Source organism: Stegostoma tigrinum, chromosome 13 (genome assembly GCF_030684315.1).
Source record: "Stegostoma tigrinum isolate sSteTig4 chromosome 13, sSteTig4.hap1, whole genome shotgun sequence".
Lineage (NCBI taxonomy): Eukaryota > Metazoa > Chordata > Chondrichthyes > Orectolobiformes > Stegostomatidae > Stegostoma > Stegostoma tigrinum.
Window position 1 is genome coordinate 65,680,144 of NC_081366.1, and position 22,575 is coordinate 65,702,718.

General features: G+C 42.4%; 1 protein-coding gene across 3 annotated transcripts; it reads left to right on the forward strand.

The window, feature by feature from the left end:
* Positions 1 to 92: 92 nt before the first annotated feature.
* On the forward strand, positions 93 to 20,957 carry LOC125458366 (T-cell leukemia homeobox protein 3-like). 3 transcript variants are annotated; one of them, XM_048543605.2, is made up of 4 exons: positions 93 to 723; positions 3,439 to 3,676; positions 19,711 to 19,934; positions 20,820 to 20,957. In XM_048543605.2, exons 1-3 carry the CDS (start codon positions 321 to 323, stop codon positions 19,919 to 19,921), a joined length of 852 nt encoding a protein of 283 aa, XP_048399562.1. In that variant the 5' UTR covers positions 93 to 320; the 3' UTR covers positions 19,922 to 19,934; positions 20,820 to 20,957. The 3 variants fall into 3 exon arrangements, with proteins under 3 accessions (XP_048399562.1, XP_048399561.1, XP_048399563.1); XM_048543604.2 differs by having other exon boundaries at positions 19,711 to 20,957; XM_048543606.2 differs by having other exon boundaries at positions 3,442 to 3,676; positions 19,711 to 20,957.
* Positions 20,958 to 22,575: the final 1,618 nt, after the last annotated feature.

The following is a 22,575-nucleotide window of genomic DNA, read 5'->3' on the forward strand; positions in this document are numbered from 1 at the left end:
AGCGATTAGCCAATGACAGGGGGCAGGGAGGAGGTCTTCACTTACAGCCAGTGAGGGGCTGAAGAGGAGGAGGAGGAGTGTGGGGAGATGAACACATCCTCCAACCCAATGGAGAGCCGGAGAGATGATAGCTCCCACCTTCCTCCTCTCTCAGAACTCACCTTGACTCCACAAAGTCCCGATTACCAACATGCTTCCTGGATTTCCTAAACTAACCAAGATTTTCTTGTAAAAAAAATTGTGTGGGTCTCTCTCTCTGTTGGGGAAGGAGAGGGGGACAATTATTTTGGGGGGCTTTGGGGTGGGGTCTCCTTTCAGCGATGGATCAGTCTGGGACCACGCAGACCCAGCCTCAACACGAACCCATCAGCTTTGGCATCGACCAGATCCTCAGTGGCTCTGATCAGGAGAGCTGCCTGCAGCCCAGCGCCAGGGTCTCGGAGGCCGGCTACTTGAGCAGTCCGGTTAGCGGCGCCTACCCGGGCTTGGCCACCGCTTACCCGGCCATGGGGGCCACTTACGAGGACAGCGTGTCGGGATCTTATAGTGTTAACCTGAGCATGAACGTCAACAGCCTGGCGTCCGCCGGAGTCATCCGTGTGCCCGCTCATCGCCCAGTCCCTCAAACGGCCATGCCTACCGTACCTAGCGTGGCCGGTCTGAGCGGCCTCAACTTCCCTTGGATGGAGAGCAGCAGGCGGTTTGCTAAGGACAGGCTGACAGGTAAGGGGAGGGGAGGGGTGGAGAGGGGTCTGACTGAAACCCGCTGTCCAGAGGTGGTACATCATAAATCCCCAAGTCCTTCATCCCAATAATTCCAGACACCTCTCCGGCAAAGTACCCCTCCCCAAACTCACACAATGTTAGCGAACAGCCCCAACACTGGTGGCAAAGTTTGCGCATTTTCGTCCAACTCTAGCGCACTTTGCAAATTCTATCTCGTTCGGTCATTCTCCACGATCAATGTTTAATTAAAATTTAAATATTAATCAAAGACCTGCGGATGCTGGAGATCTGAAGCAAAAAAAAACAGAAATTACTGGAGAAACGCAGCAGATCTGGCGGCATCTGTACAGGGAGAGAAACACGAGTTAACATCTCGGATCCAGTGACCCGTTGCCGGAATTCGATTAGTATACAATTCGTCAGATGTTGCATATATTTGTTCGAAAACGCTTAGTGCTAGCACGGAATGACATTGGCTTGATAGAGATTGGTTTTGGTTTTTTTTGGATTTGGCGATACTGATGAGAATTTCAAACGGTCAGCCAAGGGATCTAGCGATGTGTCCAAACTGAATTAGTAAAATGTAATAACAAGCCTGACTCAGATTTAGGCAGCGGGGTAGGAGACCGTTCATGAGGGTTTAATGTGATCTCTGAAATCGTCAAGACTAGGATCCGGTGGTCATGATTGACATGTGGTCATTTAGAATGGTGTCAAATCAAAACAGAGACAATCCTCTCGACTCCATTTTAAACAGGAGACCCCCGACTTTTAATCTGCGCACACCATCCCCCTGCACCCCACCTCACAAGTCCAAGATCCCTCCCCCAACCTTTCCCCTGTCAAAACCACTCAGAATCTGATTTGCTTCAGAAAAATCCTCCGTCATCTTTCGAAACCCCAAATCAGTACAAATCCACCTGGATTAAACCGACTTCAAAATACAGCCGCCCCCAACCCCGCCCGCCCCCACTGAGGGAATGAGTCTGATATCCGACGCTCAAACTCTGGTCCAGCAGAATACAGTCCTGTTCCAGTCAGACCAGCTCCGAGCAGTAAGAGAGATCATTGTATCGACAAATCGCCAGCGAACGTCTTTATTGTAAATCATTTCCCTTTCCGTTGTAGACTAAGTTTTTATTTTAAACACTAATCAGTACGATATACAAGATGCATCTCTTTCCCAAATAAAACGACCCATTCAGTCCTCAACAATCTAGGCAAGAAAAGCGATTTAGACTGTTCCCGCTCATCGCCAAAGAGCATCTCTCAAAGCTGACTGTTTCTATACTAACGCTGGAGCTCCCTGAGGTTTAGAAACGGGGAATCGGCCATCCACACCGTGCCCTCGCTGCACTTTCTTCTGGATCATTTCCCAGCAGCTCCTCCTGAAACACTTAGAGAGCCGAAACCGTCAACGTGACAATCTCTTGTCACCACTCAAGTGTTTGACTTCCTACCAGTCAGGCTCTGTTCTTTGAAAACATTTCGAATTGGTCAAAAAAAGTTTTGTTTGCAGTTTTCAAGTAGACCCTTAGCTGTAAAGAATCCATTTGAAAGACTATATTTCAGACACAAGAACTTACTATCTGCTATATTTTTCAGAAATTCTACACTATAAATGCAAGACATTAAATTTCATTTTTGTTTGTTTTAAAATCTGTTAAATTCAAAATTGAAAGACTTGCAATCGCTAATCGCTTTAGGAAACAGTGTATATGTGATTATGGCTGGATTCAATAGTGTTTGCGGTGAGCGGCCGTATGTGCGTAGGAGTGTGTCCGTGTGTGTGTGTGTCTGAGGGGCTGTATGTGGTCGAGAGTTTGAGGGAGTGTGTTTGAGTGTGAGTTTGAGTAATGTGTAAATTGTGAGTTTGAAGACGAGTATGCTTGTGTAATTTGGAGTTTGAAGGAGGGAGTGTATGTATGAGTTTGAGTGTAGGTCTGTGTGTGGTCGCGAATTGGAACGAGTTTGTGTGTGGGTCTGTGCGTGAGTCTGAAGGAAGCGTCTGTGTCCGTATGTAATTGTGAGTTTGAAGGAGGAAGGGTCTGTGTGTGTGTGTTTGAGGAAGCTTGTGTATGCGTGTGATTGTGGGTTTGAGGGAGTGTGTGGGTTCTGTGATTGTGCGTTTCAGGGAGAGAGTGCGTGTGTAAATGTGAATTTCAGGGAGGGAGTGGGCGTATGATTGAGTTTGAGGGAGTGTCTGTGTGTGTTTGTGAATTTGAGGGAGTGTCTGTGTGATTGTGAATTTGAAGGAGTGTGTCTCTATGTGATTGTGAGTTTGAGGGAGTGTGCGATTGTGAGTTTGAAGGAGTACGTCTCTATGTGCTTGTGAGTTTGAAGAAGTGTGATTGTGAGCTTGAAGGAGTGCGTCTCTATGTGATTGTGAGTTTGAGGAAGGGAGTGTGTGATTGTGAGCTTGAGGGAGTGTGTCTCTATGTGATTGTGAGTTTGAGGAAGGGAGTGTATGATTGTGAGTTTGAAGGAATGTGTCTCTATGTGATTGTGAGTTTGAGGAAGGGAGTGTGTGATTGTGAGCTTGAGGGAGTGTGTGTGAGAGAGAAGCGAGTCGTTTAAAATTTCTTCCTTCGAGGTGTTTACTTCTTCTGGGAAAGAGTCTTATCTTCAAAAATATTTGGGAGCGAAGCCGGTGTCGGCTCTGCCAAGTCTGCTGGAGTTCACTGAGGCGCCTGTTCCCTCTGCTTCTGTTAGCAGCCTTGACTCCATTCACGGTGACACGGCGGATTGGCCACCCTTACCAAAACAGGACCCCCCCGAAGCGGAAGAAGCCCCGAACCTCTTTCACCAGGATTCAAATCTGTGAGCTGGAGAAGCGCTTTCACCGTCAGAAGTACCTCGCCTCGGCAGAAAGGGCGGCGCTGGCAAAATCCCTCAAAATGACCGATGCTCAGGTCAAGACCTGGTTCCAGAACCGCAGAACCAAGTGGAGGTGAGTGGGGGCAGATTAGAGGGAGGGGATAGAGGCTGTTAGGGAGACAACGAAAGAGAGAGAAATACGAAGGGGGAGAGAAGGATAGAAGGAAGTAGAGAGAATGAGGGCTCAGTAAAACTTGTTCACTACTAAACAGGGAAGATGTGATAGTGGGTGTAATTCTCACATTTAAAAATACAAAAGGAGCAGCAAGAATTTAGGCTTTGCCCGCATTAGTTATAACAAAGGAGAGAGAGAGTGTTAAATTAATTATTATAATAGGAACAGAGGAGGGGATTAACATTTATATATAGAGAAGTAATGAAAAGCTAACTTTAAATGAATCTACATAAAACATAATGCAAAATACTGCGGATGCGGGAAATCAATAATAGAGATTGCTGGAGAAATTCAGCAGGTCTGGCAGCATCCATGGAGAGATTCTGACCTGGTGGGTATTCCCAGCATTTTCTGATGATGTTATTTATTTAATAGCGTTTAATAATAAGGAGATCAATTGTACTTATATTTTAAAGTGTTTGGAAAATGAAACAAAGTTACTCAGTTGAAAATAGAGTGGTGGCAAGGACTGAAACAGTAAAATGTCGACATTTAAACGCAGCGGGGAGCGATAGGGAGAGTTACATCAACACAGAACGAGATACCCGTGACCCGAGAGAGTAAAGTAGTATAATTAAAAGACAAATCTGGAGATGTGGAAAATATTGAATAAAATGCAGCGAAACTATCTAAAATTAACGCATTTAAACTCGGGGTAGAAAATAAAATGAATAGAATTACACAGAGATGGTTATAGCCTGTTATTGGAAACAAAGTCAATATAATTTACAAAGTGAGATGTGAAGATAAGGAATTGAAACTGCAGAGATTGAGAGTGAAATTATAATACGTAGAATTAATAGTTAAAATAGAGAGAGAGGCAGTGAAATCAATGTAATGAAATATGGATTTCGATTAAAAGTGACATATTTAAAATGCAGGAATGGAACAGAAAATTAATCGAATTAAAAAGCACAGATTGAGTGTCACGGTAACCGGAATTAAATTACAGGGAAAGAGAACATAATTAGTCCAGTTAAAATATAGAGATGGAATAAAATTATTACATTTAAAATGCAGGTATGGAACGGGCAAAGACAGTATAAATAGAGCTTGAGTCCAGAGAGAAAGTGTCACATTAGTAGAGTTAAAATACGGGGATAGAAAGAATTCTTAATGGAGTCAAAATAAAGGGATAACTCATTAGTGGAATTAAAATATATGAATTGGGATTAATGTAACCAGAATTATCAGAGAAAGATTGGGAATAACAAAACCAGAATTAAAATAAAGTTTTACGTTAACAGAACTAAATTACTTGGTCCGTGAGTAACATTAGCCAATAAAAATACAGAGGTAGAAAATAACATTATAGAAATAAAATAGATAGAAAGAATGAAATATTAATAGAGATTTAAAAGGTCTTAAAATTAGAAAATTGCATGATAGAAACTAACAAAGACAAAATACAGCAATACAGAGTAACATTAACAGCATTAAAATACAGGGACAGAAAGTATCATTAATAGATCGAAAATACAGACGTAGAACAATGTTAATAGAATTCAAATGTGGTGTCAGGATTAAAAGAAGAACTAATTTCCAAGGATAGAGTAACATTAGCAGTGTTATAATAAAGGGATACAGAGTAACAGCAGTATTATAACAAAGGAATACAGAGTAGCATTGATAGAATTACAATATAGAGATATAAAGTAATGTTAACATAATTAAAATTCAGGAATAGAGAGTAAAGTTTAATATAATTTATAGGGTCGGAGGGTAAGATTAAATGAATTAAAATTCAAAGGTAGAGAGTAACGTTATTAGAAGTAAACTCGATAGATTGTCACAGAGTTTGAATATATAGACAGAGAGAGAGATTGATAGAATTAAGATTCTAGGGCGTAAAATTAACGAGAGAACCTTGTTTAAATGTGGAGCTATGCTTGTAACAAAGTGAGTGACACAGTGTGAACTTAATAAGGTAAATGATTTGCAGAGAGTAACATCGACTCAAAATCGAGTTTGATAGTAAACGGAGAACACTTGAAAAACAAAGAAGTGATGTACAAGTTGTTAATTATACAATTTAATAGGGAGTGACAAGGATCGAGGATAAAATTGTAGCAGAGTTCACATAGTGCGGACTGATGTGAAGACAGGCGAATATTAACATATTTTAAAGTCCAGGGAAGTGACGGAGAATAAGTGATATGAACCAATTTTAACGTAGAAACTGAGAGCAATCGAACAAAACAATGGAAATGTGGGTAAAATTCACAGTAACAAATCGTGAATGACGCCGGGAATGTCGAGGTTCGTGAGAAATTATCCGATTTTAAAACCGCGTTCCAAAGCACTGAACTGAGACAAGGAATCGCCGTGTTTTGAGCCGGTTTTAAAATTCTCCTTTATCTATGATAGGAGAGCGGCCTGTGTTCCTGAATTCCGGAGCTAGGGTCCATCACATAGGGTTTGCAAGAATTAGGTTTGCGGCTCGTATATAACGCCAAGTAATCCTGTAATAACTTCCATATTATAGGAAGATAAGTACAAAGATCTTTTTGTTGTCAGCGTTGTTGCTGGACCCACAGTAACGTATCTCGGCGTTATTGGTGTCTGTTCATTGCTGAAGCCTTTCTGGAATATGGAGATAGAGGATGTTTCTGTGTCTATGCCAGAGAGGGTGACGGACAATGGATAAAGCGGAGACGACAGCTCAGAGGTGCGCGGTTAAAAAATAAAATCGCCCATTTCTCATGGGCTATGGGAAACTGAATCTGACCCCAGCTTTTGTTTTCACAGAATGTTATTTTTGATTTATGTAATTTTCATTTTATTTAATAATTAAGCTAGACTCGGCTGACCTTGAAATCCGATTTTTCACCGTAGGGCTATTTTAATAAACTTTCTCAGCAGTAATAACCCCTCTTGTCGGCGAAACTATGACTTAAGATGAGTTGGAATAAGAACGTTGTACTTCAGCCGCGAGGAGTAGATCTACAACACAATCCAAAGAGATAAATAAATATAAGCAAATCAGGACATTTTCATTATTTAAGCGACGAACATCGGCCAAAGTTTTTATTCAAATTTATTTTTGAACAAGAAGCCATTGGGTGAGCAGGACTGCTGTGTTTACATTCGACTGTTTTCTCTCCCTGTTAAGATGTTGATTCGGAAATTGGCTGCACCATTAGCTTCCCTTTATGTGGGGATATAAAGTTCTGGAAAGTGTAATGAGGAATGTTTAAAACTAATTGTAAATGGGATTTGCAAGCTGGTTTATTTATTTTCCTGCCCTAGGTTTTGTTTATTCAAAAGGAGGAATAATCTGGGCCAGAGAGACGGCAACTGTGCAGAGACTGACACTAATGGCTTGTTAGCGGGGACTGACCCATTTACAGCTCTCTGTCTGACGAAATAGATTCTGGACAAGATGATAACATCTGTAATAACATCAGCAAACAGCAGCAACAGGATTATAGACCAATCTGTTATCGGAACTGCAGCCTGCAGTTCTCCGGCCGCCGAACAGGGGACTGAGGAGCTGGGAATGGGGTCTGTTATTCTCCACCTGAAGGCCAGGGTGATAGAACCGGTAATTCCAGGCCCCAAGCACAGCGTCATTTCTTTCTGTCTCACCCTAAAATGGGAAAATCGCCCCCAGTGAATGTTTGCATGCATTTTGCTGCAAAAATACGACGGCTCAGGTGCATTACCTTTCCTACTCCTTCTCAGTTTGAACGGGACGGAAACAACAGAAATTGCAAAAGTGACTTGCAAAATCAGACAGTTTCTATACAGAGAGAAACAGTGAACATTTCAAAGGCTAGGCTTTTCGAAATCACTGTAGATTCGCTGAGAATTCTCTGCACTTTCTGAGTTGATTTCACATTTCCACCATCGGCAGTGTATATTATTAGTTAGATGACGGCTTTAAATTGAGTGTTCGTACGGAAAAAAAACCGGAACAATCGGAATGTGAGCGTGAGTTTGACAGTGTATACCTGCTTATGTTAAACCAAGTGCGTTAGTATGTGTGTCAGCGAATGTGTTAGTGTCGGGTTTTAGAGTGTGTGTGTTAATGTGGGTGTGTCCGAGTGTGTGTTAGTATAGGGTTTTAGTGTGTGTGTGTGTTAATGTCGGTGTTTCAAGTAAGCGTGTTAGCGGAGTGAGCTAGGGTGACAGTATTAGAGTATGTACGTGTCGGCGAGTCGGAGCGATGGTGTTAGTGCAGTGTGCCAGTGTGTGTGTCAGTGTGTATGTTAGTGTTTGTGTGTGCGTGAGTCAGTGTGATGTGTCAATATGTGTATTACTGTGAGAGTGAATGAATGTTCGAATAACAGTGTTAGACGCGTGTTTGTGTGGGCGTGTTAGAATGAGTGTGTTTGTGCAGTTTGTGAATGTGGGTGTGACAGGGTAAGTGATATAGTGTAGTGTGTTCATGTGAGTGTGTTAGTGGACTGTGCTAGCATGAGTGTGTTAAATTATGTTAGTGCTTTGCATGAGTGTTTGATATAATGTGTAAGCATTTGTGTGTGTAAGAGAGAGAGAAAGAAAGTGTCCATTAGGTACAAGAGTGCACTCCAGTGTGTAAGAGTGTTTGGGAAATAGAAATAGAGTGAGACTTTGCTCCCATGTGTGCACAAGATATTTAAGTGTGCATGTCAGTGTGTACGCACTAGTGTATATGTGTTTGCACATGACAGTGTGCTCCTTTGCGTGTGTGCACATGCACATGTGAGTGTCCTTATGTGTGAGTGTTTGTATGTCCGTGTTTGTGAGCGTGAGAGAGTGTGTGTGTGCATACATTTGTATGTATCTGTGTGTATGTACGCACACAAGTGTGTCTATATGTGTGAGCACGTGTGTGTCTGTGTGTGAGCATGAGAGAACAAATGTATGTGTGTGAGCACACACACATGTGCTGTGCTGTGTATAAGTAGTTACATGTGTGAGCCAGAGTCTGCATGTGTGCATGTCTGAGAGACAACAGTGTGCTCTGGTGTTTTGTGTGATTGACAGAGAGAGAGAGAGAGAGAGAGAGAGAGAGAGAGAGAGAGAGAGGAAATATGCTCCAAAATGCACTTCAGTATATGTAAGTTTGTTCTCTGGTGTGTATCTGTCTGTGTTTCGGAAAGTGCATGCTCCTGTGTGCATGCATGTCTGTGCTGTACTGTTGTGTGTGTTTGTGTGTGTGTGTGTGTGTGTGTTTGTGTGTGTGTGAGAGAGAGAGAGAGAGACAGGGAGACTGACTCTGGTATATAAGTGTGTGTTATGTGAGGGTGTAGCCCAATGTGTATGTGGGTGTGCATAAGGGACAGAGCAAATGCTCCTGTGTGTGTGTGTGTGTGTGTGTGTGTGTGTGTGTGTGTGTGTGTATGCGCGCATGTGACTGAGCAAGCTCTACTATGTGTGCGTATCAGTGTGCATGGTTGTCTTTGAGCATGTGTGTTAATCATAAGCAGGAGCAGACCATTCAGCCCATCAGCTTGCTTCACCATTCAATGAGATCATGGCTGATCTGATAATTCTCAATTCCAATTTCATGCCCTTTCCCCATAACTCTCAATTCCGTTACTGATTTTCCTTTACTGTCTTCCTCTATTTGAATAGTATTTAGCTCCGCTATTCATCCTGCCAAACTGCTTAAACTCACATTACATTCATCTGCCCAGGTTTTTGCCCACTTGTTTAATGTGTCTATACCCCTTGATAGACTCCTTATGTCATTCATATCACTTGTTTTTTTTGTGTCACCCACAGACATAGTAATAGTACATTCACTTTCTTCATCTAAGTTTTCAAGGACTTCACCTAGTCAGCTGGTTTGCAATGGAAAGCCATGGCAACAGCACACATTCAGTACCAGCTGGGATCACCATGAATGTCCTGCGTTCTCAACCTCACCCCTTCCCTGAGGTGTGGTGACTCCTGGTTTAAACACACCAGCAGTCTTTTATATATGGAAAATAATTGTGGTCTCAGCACTGATACCTGAAGATTAGGTTGCTGTTCTGAAAATGCCCTCCTATATCCAAATGCTCTGTTTTCTATTTGTTAGCCAGTCTGCTATTCATGCCAGTGCATTACCTCCAGTTCCATGGACTGTTACCTTATTAAGTAGTCTAATATGTGGTACTTTTTGGACACCTTCTAGAAATCCAAATAGATTCCATCTACTGTTCCCCATTTATCCATCCTGCTTGTTACCTCCTCAAAGGATTCTAGTAAATTTGGCAGGCACGATTTCCCCTTCATGAAGCTATGTTGATTCTGCTTAAGGGAACATGTGGGTGGATTTGGAGCGTTAAAGTCGGTGTCTGTGGCTGTGTGCATGGGAGAGGTTGGGTTAAAGTACTTGTTTCTGAGAGCATGTGTTTAGCTGGTTGTGTGTAAATTTGTTTGTGAGGCATGTGTCTGTTTCAATGGGCTGGAAGTAACTAATGTTTATTCTAGTTCACTGTTGAATGAATAAACAACATTGAACCATATCCTTACAGGACAGGTGTGGGTGCAGGGTGGAGGTATGTGATGGAATATTTTACCTATGATAGTGTAAATACAGGGTTTTGTGTTCAAGATTGTGTTCAATACACCAGGCATCTCACACATTCCAGGATTCGCCAGTATATTGAGGCAATATACCTGCTAATCTCTCTCCTTTATTACCCTCTCCTTTATATCTAAATAGGCTAATGAAGCATTATAAAACGACAGGTGTCAGATTAATACTCACTAACTTGCCCCCTTAACTCTTTATCCTAAACAAGGAGTATTCCAGCTTAATAAAACTGTAAGAACAGTGGATGCTGTAGAATCAGAAACAAAAACAGAAGTTGCTGGAAAAGCTCAGCAGGTCTGGCAACATCTGTGAAGATAAATCAAAGTTAACATTTCAGGTCCAGTGACCCCTCCTCAGAACTAATGATAGCTGGGAAAATGTCAGTTTATATGTAGAAGATAGGATGGGGGAGGATGTTAGGAGCAAACAATAGGTATAGAGCCCAAAGAGAGAGAAGAACAGTTGGACAGACAAAACAGTCGATAACACTTTGCCTAGGATCTAGCTAGGCACCCTCCTCGCCAAAATGTCATTGCCTCGTTTATCTGTCCAACTGTTCTTCTTTCTCTTTGGGCTCTATACCCATTCATTGTTTACTCTTTAACCCCTTCCCCACCCTATCTTCAGCATATAAACTGACATTTTCCTTGCTACCATCAGTTCTAAGGATGGGTCTCTGGACCTGAAACATTAACTTTGATTTCTCTTCACAGATGCTGCCAGACCTGCTGAGCTTTTCCAGCAACTAGTATTCCAACTTACATCTGCCTGATTTACAATTCACCCTTAGTCTTAAAACTGCCAAACATTTTGTATTTATTCACAAACCCAAACACCACATCATCCCTGATATCCAATTTCTGACCACCCCACACATCCCAATTACTGACCACCCACACCTCAATTATTGACCATCGCCCATGTTCCAATTATTGGCCATCCCCACATCCTAATTACATCCTATTCCCATGCCACCCCCTGAATGCTGGCTAGCTCTCTGCAAACCCAAGGAACAGACATGCTGGTGAAATCTCTTTCAACCCAATGGGTTGTGAGGTAAATTACTGCACAAAGGTACAATAAAGATAGATAAATCATTGAGAATTCGATGGAGGGGAGAATGAGCAAATGCAAATGGAATCATTCCATATTCAAAGCAATGACAGAGGAAGAGGAAGCCTTGCAGAATTTCAAAGACAAAGGAAGAAGTTGTAGAGTTACATTTGAGGCAGTGTGAGTGAGTTTAGAAATAATAGAATAAATTAGATAGTTGGATCATCTCATTTCTAACTGGAGAAATGGACAGGATGGTTCAGACTCCTGGGAGATTTGAAACAGATCTAGAGCAGATGGGCATCCATTTAAGATGGATAGATCTGACCTCAAAAGAGTTGGGTTAATGTCTTAATGAGATGTTTATCTTGTGTTATGATGGAGAACTTTATTTTAGGAGGGGATAAATGGCAGAAAAAAAATTAAAGATGATGACAAAGGTGCACGGAGGACTGAGGGAGGCAGAGTGTACCAATGTAAAAAAAAGTTCAGAATTGTGAATCATCAAGATGTGAAATCAAGTGAAGAATTAGTGTAGGAGCAGAGAATTGGGACAGCACAATGGCTCAGCGGTTAGCACAGCTGCCTCACAGCACCAGGAACCCATTTTGATTCCACTCTTGGGCGACTGTATGTGTGGAGTTTGGACATTCTCCCTGTGTCTGTGTGGGTTTTTGCTGTATGCTCCAGCTTCCTCCCACAGTCCAAAGATGTACAAGTTATGTGGTTTGGCCAAGCTAAATTGCCCATAATGTGCAGGGATATGCAGGCTAGGTGTGCTAGTCATGGGAAATGCAGGATTACAGCGTAGGGGGATGGGTCTGGGTGGGATGCCCTTCAGAGGGTCAGTGTGGACATGTTAGGCCGGCTGGCCTTTTTCCTGTAGGGATTCTATGAATTGCACAGATTGTGAGCTGCAGGTACAGGTTTTCATCCATAATTATGGCAGCAGCAATAGAAGAGAGTGCTGTCTCAAAAAAGTGGAGGATTGAGAGTTAATTTCTTCGCCTCAAAATATTCAGAAAAGAATAGGGAAGGGGATTAAGACGGAATGGAAGGTCTATCGATTAAACAAGGAGAGTACTGCAAAAGAATGTTGTACTTTAGGATTCAAAGTAAAAATCTGTTTGGTTTGAATTGATGTAAAATACAGGAAATACTATGCTGTGGAATTACATGTATCCAATAATGGTGAAAATGAGTTACTGGAGGAAATTTACTGGACATTGAGAGAAAGATGTAAGAAGTACAAAACAGTGATCATGAGAAACCTCAGGATGGTACAGAAGCCATGTAGAGGACAGAGAGTGGGAGGAACTCCTGAAGGATGTAAAAGAGAATTTTGTTGACCAGTATGTGTCCAGCTCAGTGATAACTGCTGGATTGAGAATCACGTTGAATGACATGGAAATGAAGTTTGCATGGAATGGTCAAAATATCATTAGACTGATATTGTTATGGAGAATATGTCATAAACCAGACCAAAGCCCCTCCAAATATATTAAGAATGTAGTCTAGACCCTAACATTTGCTATTTTAAAGATATGGTGTTATGTTCCAGATTCAATTTGATTAGTCAAACTACTCAACGTTAAGCAAAGCACAATTTATTCATACACTATAGATAAAATACAACAAACGAAAGAATAAAGAAAAGAATTGGCTTAGCTATAACTCTGTTTTAAAACTTAACAGAATAATAGATTATTTAGCTACTAAACAGTAACTGTTCCAATATAGTAACATCCCGTAAACACATCCTTGGCAAACAGCAAATTCAGAAAACAGATTGTATCACATGCAATTCCAGCAGTGCAGGAGGAAAAGCATCAAGAGAACTCTGAGAGGGTATAGCAGGCAGAAAAGTATTGAAGCAACAGACCCAGCACAAACCACTGCTAAAAAACTAAGAAACTAAAAATCTTAGTTCTGTGAGACCTTGACCACACCTATTCAGGTTACTTTTATTGTTCCAACTTTAAAAACAACTAGAGACCACACAAACTGTTTATTCCAGTGATTCTCTGGAAACTGCCTGGCACCTCTGCCTTCAAACCTCTCTTTAAAAAAAAAGATAAAATAACCTCTTAAAGCCATAATATAATCACATATGGTACACACCATAAAGCACAAAAACTATGAACCAGCAGAAGACTAACTTAAGTGAGTTGAGTGGAAATATGGGTAATGTCCATTGGAATCAAAACTTGGCAGGCAAAACAATAATTAGTATTGTAGACTGATACAGTTCAAAATTGGACCATGTGAGACATTCAAACAGGACACAGTTCAGGGCACCATAATCTAATTAGCCAAAGATATAGAGGGTAAAATGAGACAGAGCTGGAGGAAAAATGTCACATGTAAGGCTGAAAATGCAGAAGCTAACCAAATTTTGTATAAAAGGTAGAGAGGAGAGCTCAAATGTAAGGAAGAGACAAAAAGAGATTCTATGACTAGAATAGCGGGTAATGTGGAAGGAAAATCTAAATATTGCTTCCCGATCAATAACTTAAAAAGGATGGTCAAAGGTAGACTGTGCCAGATCTTATGCAGTTAGAGGACATGATGTGAAATGAGTTCTTTGATCTAGCAATCAGAGAAGGGGACCATAATACCTTTAGAAAATAGACAAAGAGAAATATTTAAAGAGTGACCATTCCACAAATTAGAAAATTCATCTGGCCCAGAGGAAATAATAGTTACTATTGGAAATGAGGATGCAGATGATGGAAGTTCTGGCCACAACTTTCCAACATTTCTTGAATTTTGTGTGGTGCCAGAGGTGGTCGTGAGGCAAATATTACACCTTGGCTCAAGAAAAGGGAAGAAATCAATAAATCTTGAAACTTCAAGCCAACTAACCTCACATACTTCAGTGGAAACTTTCAAAACAGAGGTTTGAGCCAATATTAATTGTCACATTGAAAGACATGGGTTAATCAATGACAGTATTGTATTTTTAAACTGAATTGTGTTTGGCTAACTTGATAAAGTGTCCTGATAAGGTAGCGCAGAGGATTAATGAGATTCATGCAAATGATCATGAGCACATGGACTTTCAAAAGAATTTGACAAGGTTTCACATAATAAACTTAATGACAAAATTAAGGTCCATGGGACTAAATGTACAGTGTCACATGATTCCAAAGTGAGTAACAGTGCACAGGGAATAGCGGTGAATAGTTAGATTTCAGGCTGGAGGGTACTGTCAGTGATAATTATCAGGGCCTTGAATTAGGGCCACTTATTTATTAAATGCACAAATATATATTACAGATATAATATTATTCTGGATAGAGTTTGCAGATTGTATGGAATTCATAAATGGAATAGACTCCAGGAGGACAGAGGCTGGTAAATTGGGCAGATAAAATCTGGATGAAATTTAATACGGAAATGTAGAGTGATGCATTTTGATCACATTCATGAGAAGTGGCAATATGAATTGATGGTACAATTCTAATGAAGATGCAAGAACAGAGAGACCTGGCAATGTATGTACATCAACCGTTGAAAGGAATCCTCAAAGGAAAACCTTTTCCAGGAGTTTGGACAAAGATCAGGGAAATGAAAATAACATAGTGGGGGATGGGAAAATGGCATAGCAGAGGACTGGGATCAATGGGACAGCAAAGGAATAGGATCAGTGAAGCAGTAGGGGAATGAGATCAGTGAGGCAGCAGAGGAATGGGATCAATGAGGTAGCAGGGAAATTAGATCAGTCAGATCACAGGAGAATGTAATCAACTGGATAGTAACTCAATTGGTAAGCAGAGGAATAAGATCAATTGGATAGCACAGAAATGGGATTAATCAGAGAGCAAGGGAATAGGAAATATGGGATAGCAGAAAAATGGGATCAATGGGACAGCAGGAAAATAGGATCCATGAGATCATTGGCCAATGGGATTCATCACGTAGCAGGGAATAGGATCGAGGCAGCAGGTTTATGTGATTAATCAGATCACCAGAGGAATGAGATCAATGGATATCAAGAGAGTGGATCATTTGAATAGCAGCAGAAATGGGATCAATGAGCTAGCACGGGAATAGGATCAATCAGATTGTAGGGGAATGGGTATAAGTGGATAGCCAGGAGTGGGATCAATCAGATAACAGGGGAATGAGAACAATTGGATTTCAGGGGGATGGGATATTAGAGGAATGGAATCAATGTAATTACAGGAGAATGGGATCAATGGGATAGCCAAGAAATATGCTCAATTGGATTGTAGGAGAATGGGGGCAATGGGAAAGCAGAGGAATGGGATCAATGGGACAGTGGGGGAATGGACTCATTTGGATAGCAGAGGAATGGGCTCAATCAGCTATCAGGAGCTTAATTGAATAGCAGAAAAATGGGATCAAAGGAACAACAGAAATAGGATCAATAGGATTGCAGGAGAATGGGATCAATGAGATAGCACAGGAATGGGATCAATGGGGTAGCACAAGAATGAGATCAATCAGTTGCAGGGGAATTAGATAGTAGAGAAATTGGATCAGTGAAATAGCAGAAGAATGATCCCAATGGGATAGCAGGGAATCTGTAGGATAGCACAGAAGAATGGGGTCAATGGGATATCAGAGGAAGAGAATCAATGAAATAACACAGGAATGGAATCAATCAGATAGCAAGGGAATGGGATAACAGGGGAATGGGATCAATGGCTAGGAGGAGAATGGGGCCAGTGGATAGCAGGAGAAAATGGTATGAGAATGGGATAAATGAGTAGCAAGAGAATGGGGTCAATTGGATAATAGTAGATTTAGATCAATGGGATCCCAGAGGAATGGGATCAAAGAGATAGCAGAAGAATGTGATCAATGGGATAGCAGGGGAATGTGTTCAGTAGGATAGCAGCATAATAGGCTTAATGTGATAGCAGGAGAATAGGATCAATAGGATGCAGGGGAATTGGATGAATAGGATAGCAGAAGAATGGGATTGATCAAATTAGAAAAGACTGGGATCAATTTGATAAGAGAGGGAAATAAGATCAATCAGATCACCAGAGGAGTGGGATCAATTGGATAGTAAGAGAATGGGATCAATAGCTTAACAGAGGAATTGGGTCAATGAAATTTCAGGAGAATGAGATCAATGGGTTAGCGGGGAATAGAATCAAACTAATTACAGGGGAATGGAGTCAATGGAATAGCAGAGAATGGGATCGTTCAGATAGCAGAGGAATGGGATCAATAGGATAGCAGAGGAGTATGGTCAATCAGATCACAGGGAAATGAGATCAACTGGATATCTGGGAATGGGGTCATTCAGATAGCAGAGAATGGGATCAATAGGATAGGAGAATAAGGTCATTGGGATAGTGTAGGAATATGATCAATGTGATAGGAGGGGAATTGAATTGCTCAGATAGCTTTTGAATGGGATAAATGTGACAGCTGGATCAATTGGATAACAGAGGAATGGGATTAATCAGATTGCAGGTGAATGGATCAGTAGGATAGCAAGGGTTCAATGTGATTGTATGGAATGGGATAAATTGGATAGCAGAAGAATTGGCTCAATGAGATAGCAGGGGAATGGGAATCAATCTGATCACAGGCGAATGGGATTCATGAGCTGGAAATGGATCAATTGGGTAGTATGGAATAGGATAGTAAGAACATAGGGTTTTGAGATTGTAAAGGAAGAGGATCAATATGATAGCAGGAGAACAGAATTGATGAGTTAGCAGGGAAATATGATTAATCATATAGTAATTGAATGGGATAAATAGGATAGCTACGGAATGAGATCAATGCAACAAGAGTGGAGTGAGAGCAATCAGATTGAGGGGCATAGGCACAGAGGAATGGCATCAATCAAATCACAGAGGTATAGATTCAATTGGATACCTAAGGGAAGAAATCAAATTAATTGTAGGGAAGAGGATCAATGAGATCACAAGAGAATGCACTCAGTGGGATAACAGGAGAATGGGATCATGTGCTTAAAAGAAGAATGGTATCAATCAGATGGCTGGGGAATGGAATCAATCAGATTGTAGGGGAATGGGATCAATGAGATAGCAGGGGAATGGGATCAATCAGATTGTAGGGGAATGGGATCAATGAGATAGCAGGGGAATGGGATCAATCAGATTGTAGGGGAATGGGATCAATCAGATTGTAGGGGAATGGGATCAATGAGATAGCAAGGGAATGGGATCAATCAGATTGTAGGGGAACGGGATCAATGAGATTGTAGGGGAATGGGATCAATCAGATTGTAGGGTAATGGGATCAATGAGATGGCAGGGGAATAGGATCAATCAGATTATAGGGGAATGGGATCAATGAGATAGCAAGGGAATGCGATCAATCGGATTGTAGGGGAATGGGATCAATGTGATCGCCGGACCAAAGAAACAGCCCGTGTACAGTGCTCTGAATGATCTCTGACTTACATGGATCCATAAGATAAGAGCTTCACCCTCTCCAAACCACCCTGTGTTCAATCACTGATACTTTATGCCAGTTAACAGCAATGCAGGTATCAATTAAATCAAATCAAATAAAAATTAAACACATATAAATTTCTAATATGGCAGAGTCAGTGGGCCACATTTACAGCAAACGGGGTTTGAATACAGGGGTCCGCCTCCCCCTCTCTCCCTATTTATTCCAGTTCCCTCTCCCCATCCCCCTCTCTGATGAAGGGTCTAGGCCCGAAACGTCAGCTTTTGTGCTCCTGAGATGCTGCTTGGCCTGCTGCGTTCATCCAGCCTCACATTTTATTATCTTGGAATTCTCCAGCATCTGCAGTTCCCATTATCTTTGAATACAGGGGAGCGTTTTCCCCCAAGTGGAAATCACCTGGTAATGTTACAGCACTTTTATCGATGCTGTAAAAGCTCTGTCTTGATCGCTGCAGGCGATTTCCAGGATACAGTAACAGGCACAGACTTTGGTGACTATGTAATACTTGGGATCCCTGGGACATCGAATCCCTGTGCTTGTGCTTGTGTCTTTCGAAAGAGAGGAACAGAGTGACAAATAAACTAAGGCAATGCACTGACAGTTCTAAAACAGTGTGGAGCTGGAGGAAAACCGGCAGCATCAGAGGAGCAGGAAAGCTGATGTTTCGGGTTATGACCCTTCTTCAGAAAATGCACTGAAAGTGATTGGTATAAAAGCAGGAAGTGCGAGTTCAATAATCCATGATCTAGAATTGTTTGTCCCTTGGAAACTCACTGTTTGCCTGGGCTTTAGAAACCACTCTGTGTGGCAGGAACCCGTAACAGCGTGCGCTAACACAGGGACACACGCAATGGGCACATCATTTACAGCGAAATATTGACGTGTTTTTCCATGAGTCTTTACAGCCGAGAGTATCATGCATCCAGGCTCTCAGCCCCGTCTGCAGTGTTAAGCTTTTGAAGATAGCTTGACATTCGACCTTTCCTCCTGCCACTCTGATTCTGTCGCACCCAAAGCAGGTTTTCCCTGCAAAAGAGAAATCGGACTGTTCTCAGTCCCCAGCAGTGAACAAGAGCTGCTTCCTCTGCAAGTACTGCATTCAGCAAAGACGAAATCTTTCCCTATCCAGACCGAGATCTGACGCTCTTGGGGGTTGGTGGTTGGGGGTGGAATATGGAAAAAGTCCTGCCTTGGAATCTGTCGCCTGGCTCGATGGGAGACCTCGAGCCTTTCCCTCCGTTATCCGCACGGTCACTGAGTCGGAGCTTCAGCCCGTTGCAGATATCTGTGTTTGTGTACCTGAGCAAAACCCGTCTCGCTGTCGGCTGTAGAGGTGGCAGAGCTGAGCTAAGGAGGAGGGAATGAAGAGGTTAAGGAGGATGAGGGAGTTCGGGAATGTGGAATAGAGGAGGAAGGGGATTCACGAGGATGGAATTTGATGAAGGTGGTGTTTTGAGGAAGATAAGGGTTGAGGAGGAGGGTAGTACTTGAGGAGGGTGGGAATCTGAGGAGGGTGGGGAAGAGACTGGATTTCGAAAGGGCCCGGGGAGAGTGGTCAGGGACAGTTCAGAAACACCTGAAGGACAGATTGGCGGCTGTTAATCTGCTCACCGGGGACTCACTGGACCCCTTTTGAGGGGGATTTTCACAGGAGGAGAGTGAGTGAAGAAAGATCCCAGTCTCATATCTGGGAGCAAGACTGTAATGAGTGTTATAGCCTCTCCCGGTGTGTGTCTTGAGCGCTTTGAATGAGTTTGAGAGTTGGAAGCGGCCTTTTTCGGAAATTCGGAATCATGTGGAGGGAATATTGTGAGGGACACAGTCAGTGAGGAGAACGAGCTGAACCAGGGGAGGTAGCCAGCCCTGGATTTCCTTTGAGCCCTGAGTGAAGAGCTTGGCGTCTGATTTAACGGGAGTCTTGTGTGTTTATCTCACCCAGGCGGCAGACAGCGGAGGAGAGAGAGGCCGAGAGACAACAGGCCAACAGACTGATGCTACAACTACAACACGACGCCTTCCAGAAGTCTCTCAGCGACTCCATTCAGCCAGATCCTCTGTGTCTGCACAACTCGTCTCTGTACGCGCTGCAGAACCTACAGCCCTGGGCTGAAGATAATGCCAAGATCCCGGTTGTCACATCGTTAGTGTGAGACTGAGAGTGAGGTGAGCAGCGAATCCGAGCCCGGCTCTCTCCAATAAATTGATTTGTGGGTTCGTTTTAATTTTGGCCTTTCTTTAAAAGTTGAACTGGAGAGAGCAGCGTATCAGAGAATCTCACACCAGGGATCAGGAAACCAAGGGGGTTAAGGAATTTTTTTTGAACTGAACAGAACTCAAAGGCGACTACGTGAGGATGAATAAACAACAAGGCACTACCGAGAAACAATTAAACAGCGAAAAAAAAACTCAAAGACTGCTTGAAAGCTGGAGAGGGACAAACCTGCAGCAAAACTGCCTGTTGCTCAATCTTCGATGAGATTAAGAATATCTTCGTTTTGCTTCGTTAATAATTATACATTTTAAAATAACGCCTCAGGAAAGAATGAAAACAGGAGCATGACATATTTATTGCTGACATGAAGCGCTGGCCTTTGGACAGAGGAAAGTAACTATATTTTATTGGGAGAGTCACTGAAAACTCTTTTGGCCGCTCTCTTCCTACAATTTAGGATGAGTGTGGGCCCCTTCCAGAGCAGGTAAAGGGGAGAAAGGAGGCCTCACCGGTGAAGCTGAAGATTTACTCTTGGCTCCCTGGATTGCTTATCACATCAACTGACGGGGAGTGCCCGTGCTCAGCAGGTTATGATAGGGAGCCTGGGAAGAAAGCTTGAGAGACTGACGAGGCGAGACAAGGGGGATCCTGAACTAGATCAATCACTGGTGTGTGTGTGTATGTGTGTGTGTGTGTGTGTGTGTGTGTGAGAGAGAGAGAGAGTGAGAGCTCACCGAATGTTATTAACGTGCTTCATTCACCGAGCAGAACAGCGGTCATATATTATTGCTCAGTCTTGTCTTTCTTTGAATTCCCTGTTATTCACTTTACTCCAGCTGCGAACCCACCGCCAGGGAGAGGAGTTGTTCTTCCCGCTCTGTTCGAGAAGCATGCGCCAGAGCATTTTTAAAATGTATGGATTCATGTACGAGCCATCGATTATAGGTTTGACTGAAGGTAATATAATGTATATAACAAGCACTGTACACTATTAATTTGTACTTACAAATGTGTAAATAAAAGTTGGCTTTCTTTACATAAAAAAGCATCTGTATCAGAGTCCACATCCTAAATGTGACCAGTATTATTATCACAGCATTCCAACCTGAGCACTGCGACCCCAACTGGCTTCTCTGACCCCCAAATAGGAATGAGCGAATAAGACCTCAGTCTAGAGCAGCTGTGCACATGAATGCTATCAGAGATAATCGGAACTGCAGATGCTGGAGAATCCGAGACAACGTGTGGAGCTGGATGAACACAGCAGGCCAAGCAGCATCTTGGGAGCACAAAAGCTGACGTTTCGGGCCTAGGCCCTTCATCAGAAAAGGATACTGCTTGGTCTGGTGTGTTCATCCAGCTCCACACTTTATAATCTCACATAAATGCTATTCTGCTTAAATACTCAACCCATTCACTCTTGAAATGAACAATAAACAAAAAAGGGCTAATAGCTTTGCAGAGATAGTAGGAACTGCAGATGCTGGAGAATCTGAGGTAACAAGGTGCAGAGCTGGATGAACACAGCAGGCCAAGCCGCATCAGAGGAGCAGGAAAGCTGACGTTTCGGGCCTAGAAAAGGGTCTAGGCCCGAAATGTCAGCTTTCCTGCTCTTCTGATACTGTTTGGCCTGTTGTGTTCACCCGTCTGTACACCTTGTTATCTCTAATAGCTTTGCACTTGCCTTTACCTCTTCAATGTGGCTAGGCACTTTCACAGTGACGGTAGAAGTGTAGCCGCGGATATGCACACAGCAAGATCGCATAAACAGCAGTATTTATTTGCTACGTTACTACAAGTTCTGATGCTTTTGGCATCAGGGATCAATATTGCTGGAGGCACAGGGGAGAACTGCCCACCTGTTAGTTCAACAGCTCCCTGCGGTTATTTCATGACATGCCTGTTACAGTACAGTTTCACCTGGAATTTCCGTCCTGCGCTCATTAGAGTTTGGAAGATTGGAAACTGTTGTTATTGAAACTTAAGATCCTGCGGTGACTTGACAGGATGTGTCCTCTGGACGGAATCTAGAACCAAGGGGCACAGTTATAAAATAAAGGTTTCTCCCACGTAAGACAGAAATGAGGAGGAATGTATCCTGTCAGAGGCTCCTTAATCTACGGCGTTCTTATTTCCATAGATCACTGCGGGCTGCGTTATTGAACATGTTTGAGGCTGGGTTAAACAGATTTAGACAGATTAGACGGATAAATCCTGAGGAAGAGTCATCGGACCCGAAAAGTTAACTCAATTTTTTTCCTTCACAGATGCTGCCAGGCCTGCTGAACTTTTCCAGCAACTTTGTTTTTTGATCTTGATTTATAGCATTCGCATTTCTCTCGGATTTTGTTTAGACATATTTCTGACTGACAAGTGAGTTAAGGGTAGGAAGGTAGGCGCGCCGGCGGGAACGTGGAACAAAGAACCAAGAACAGTATAGCACAGAAACAAGCCCCCCAGCGCACCAAGGCTGCGCCAGCTCATGACTCTTTTTCTAAGCCAAAAACCACTTGCCTTCACACAATCTGTATCCCTTTTTTCCCTACCTTTTCATGTATCCGTCAAAATACCTATTAAATGTTCCTAAGTATT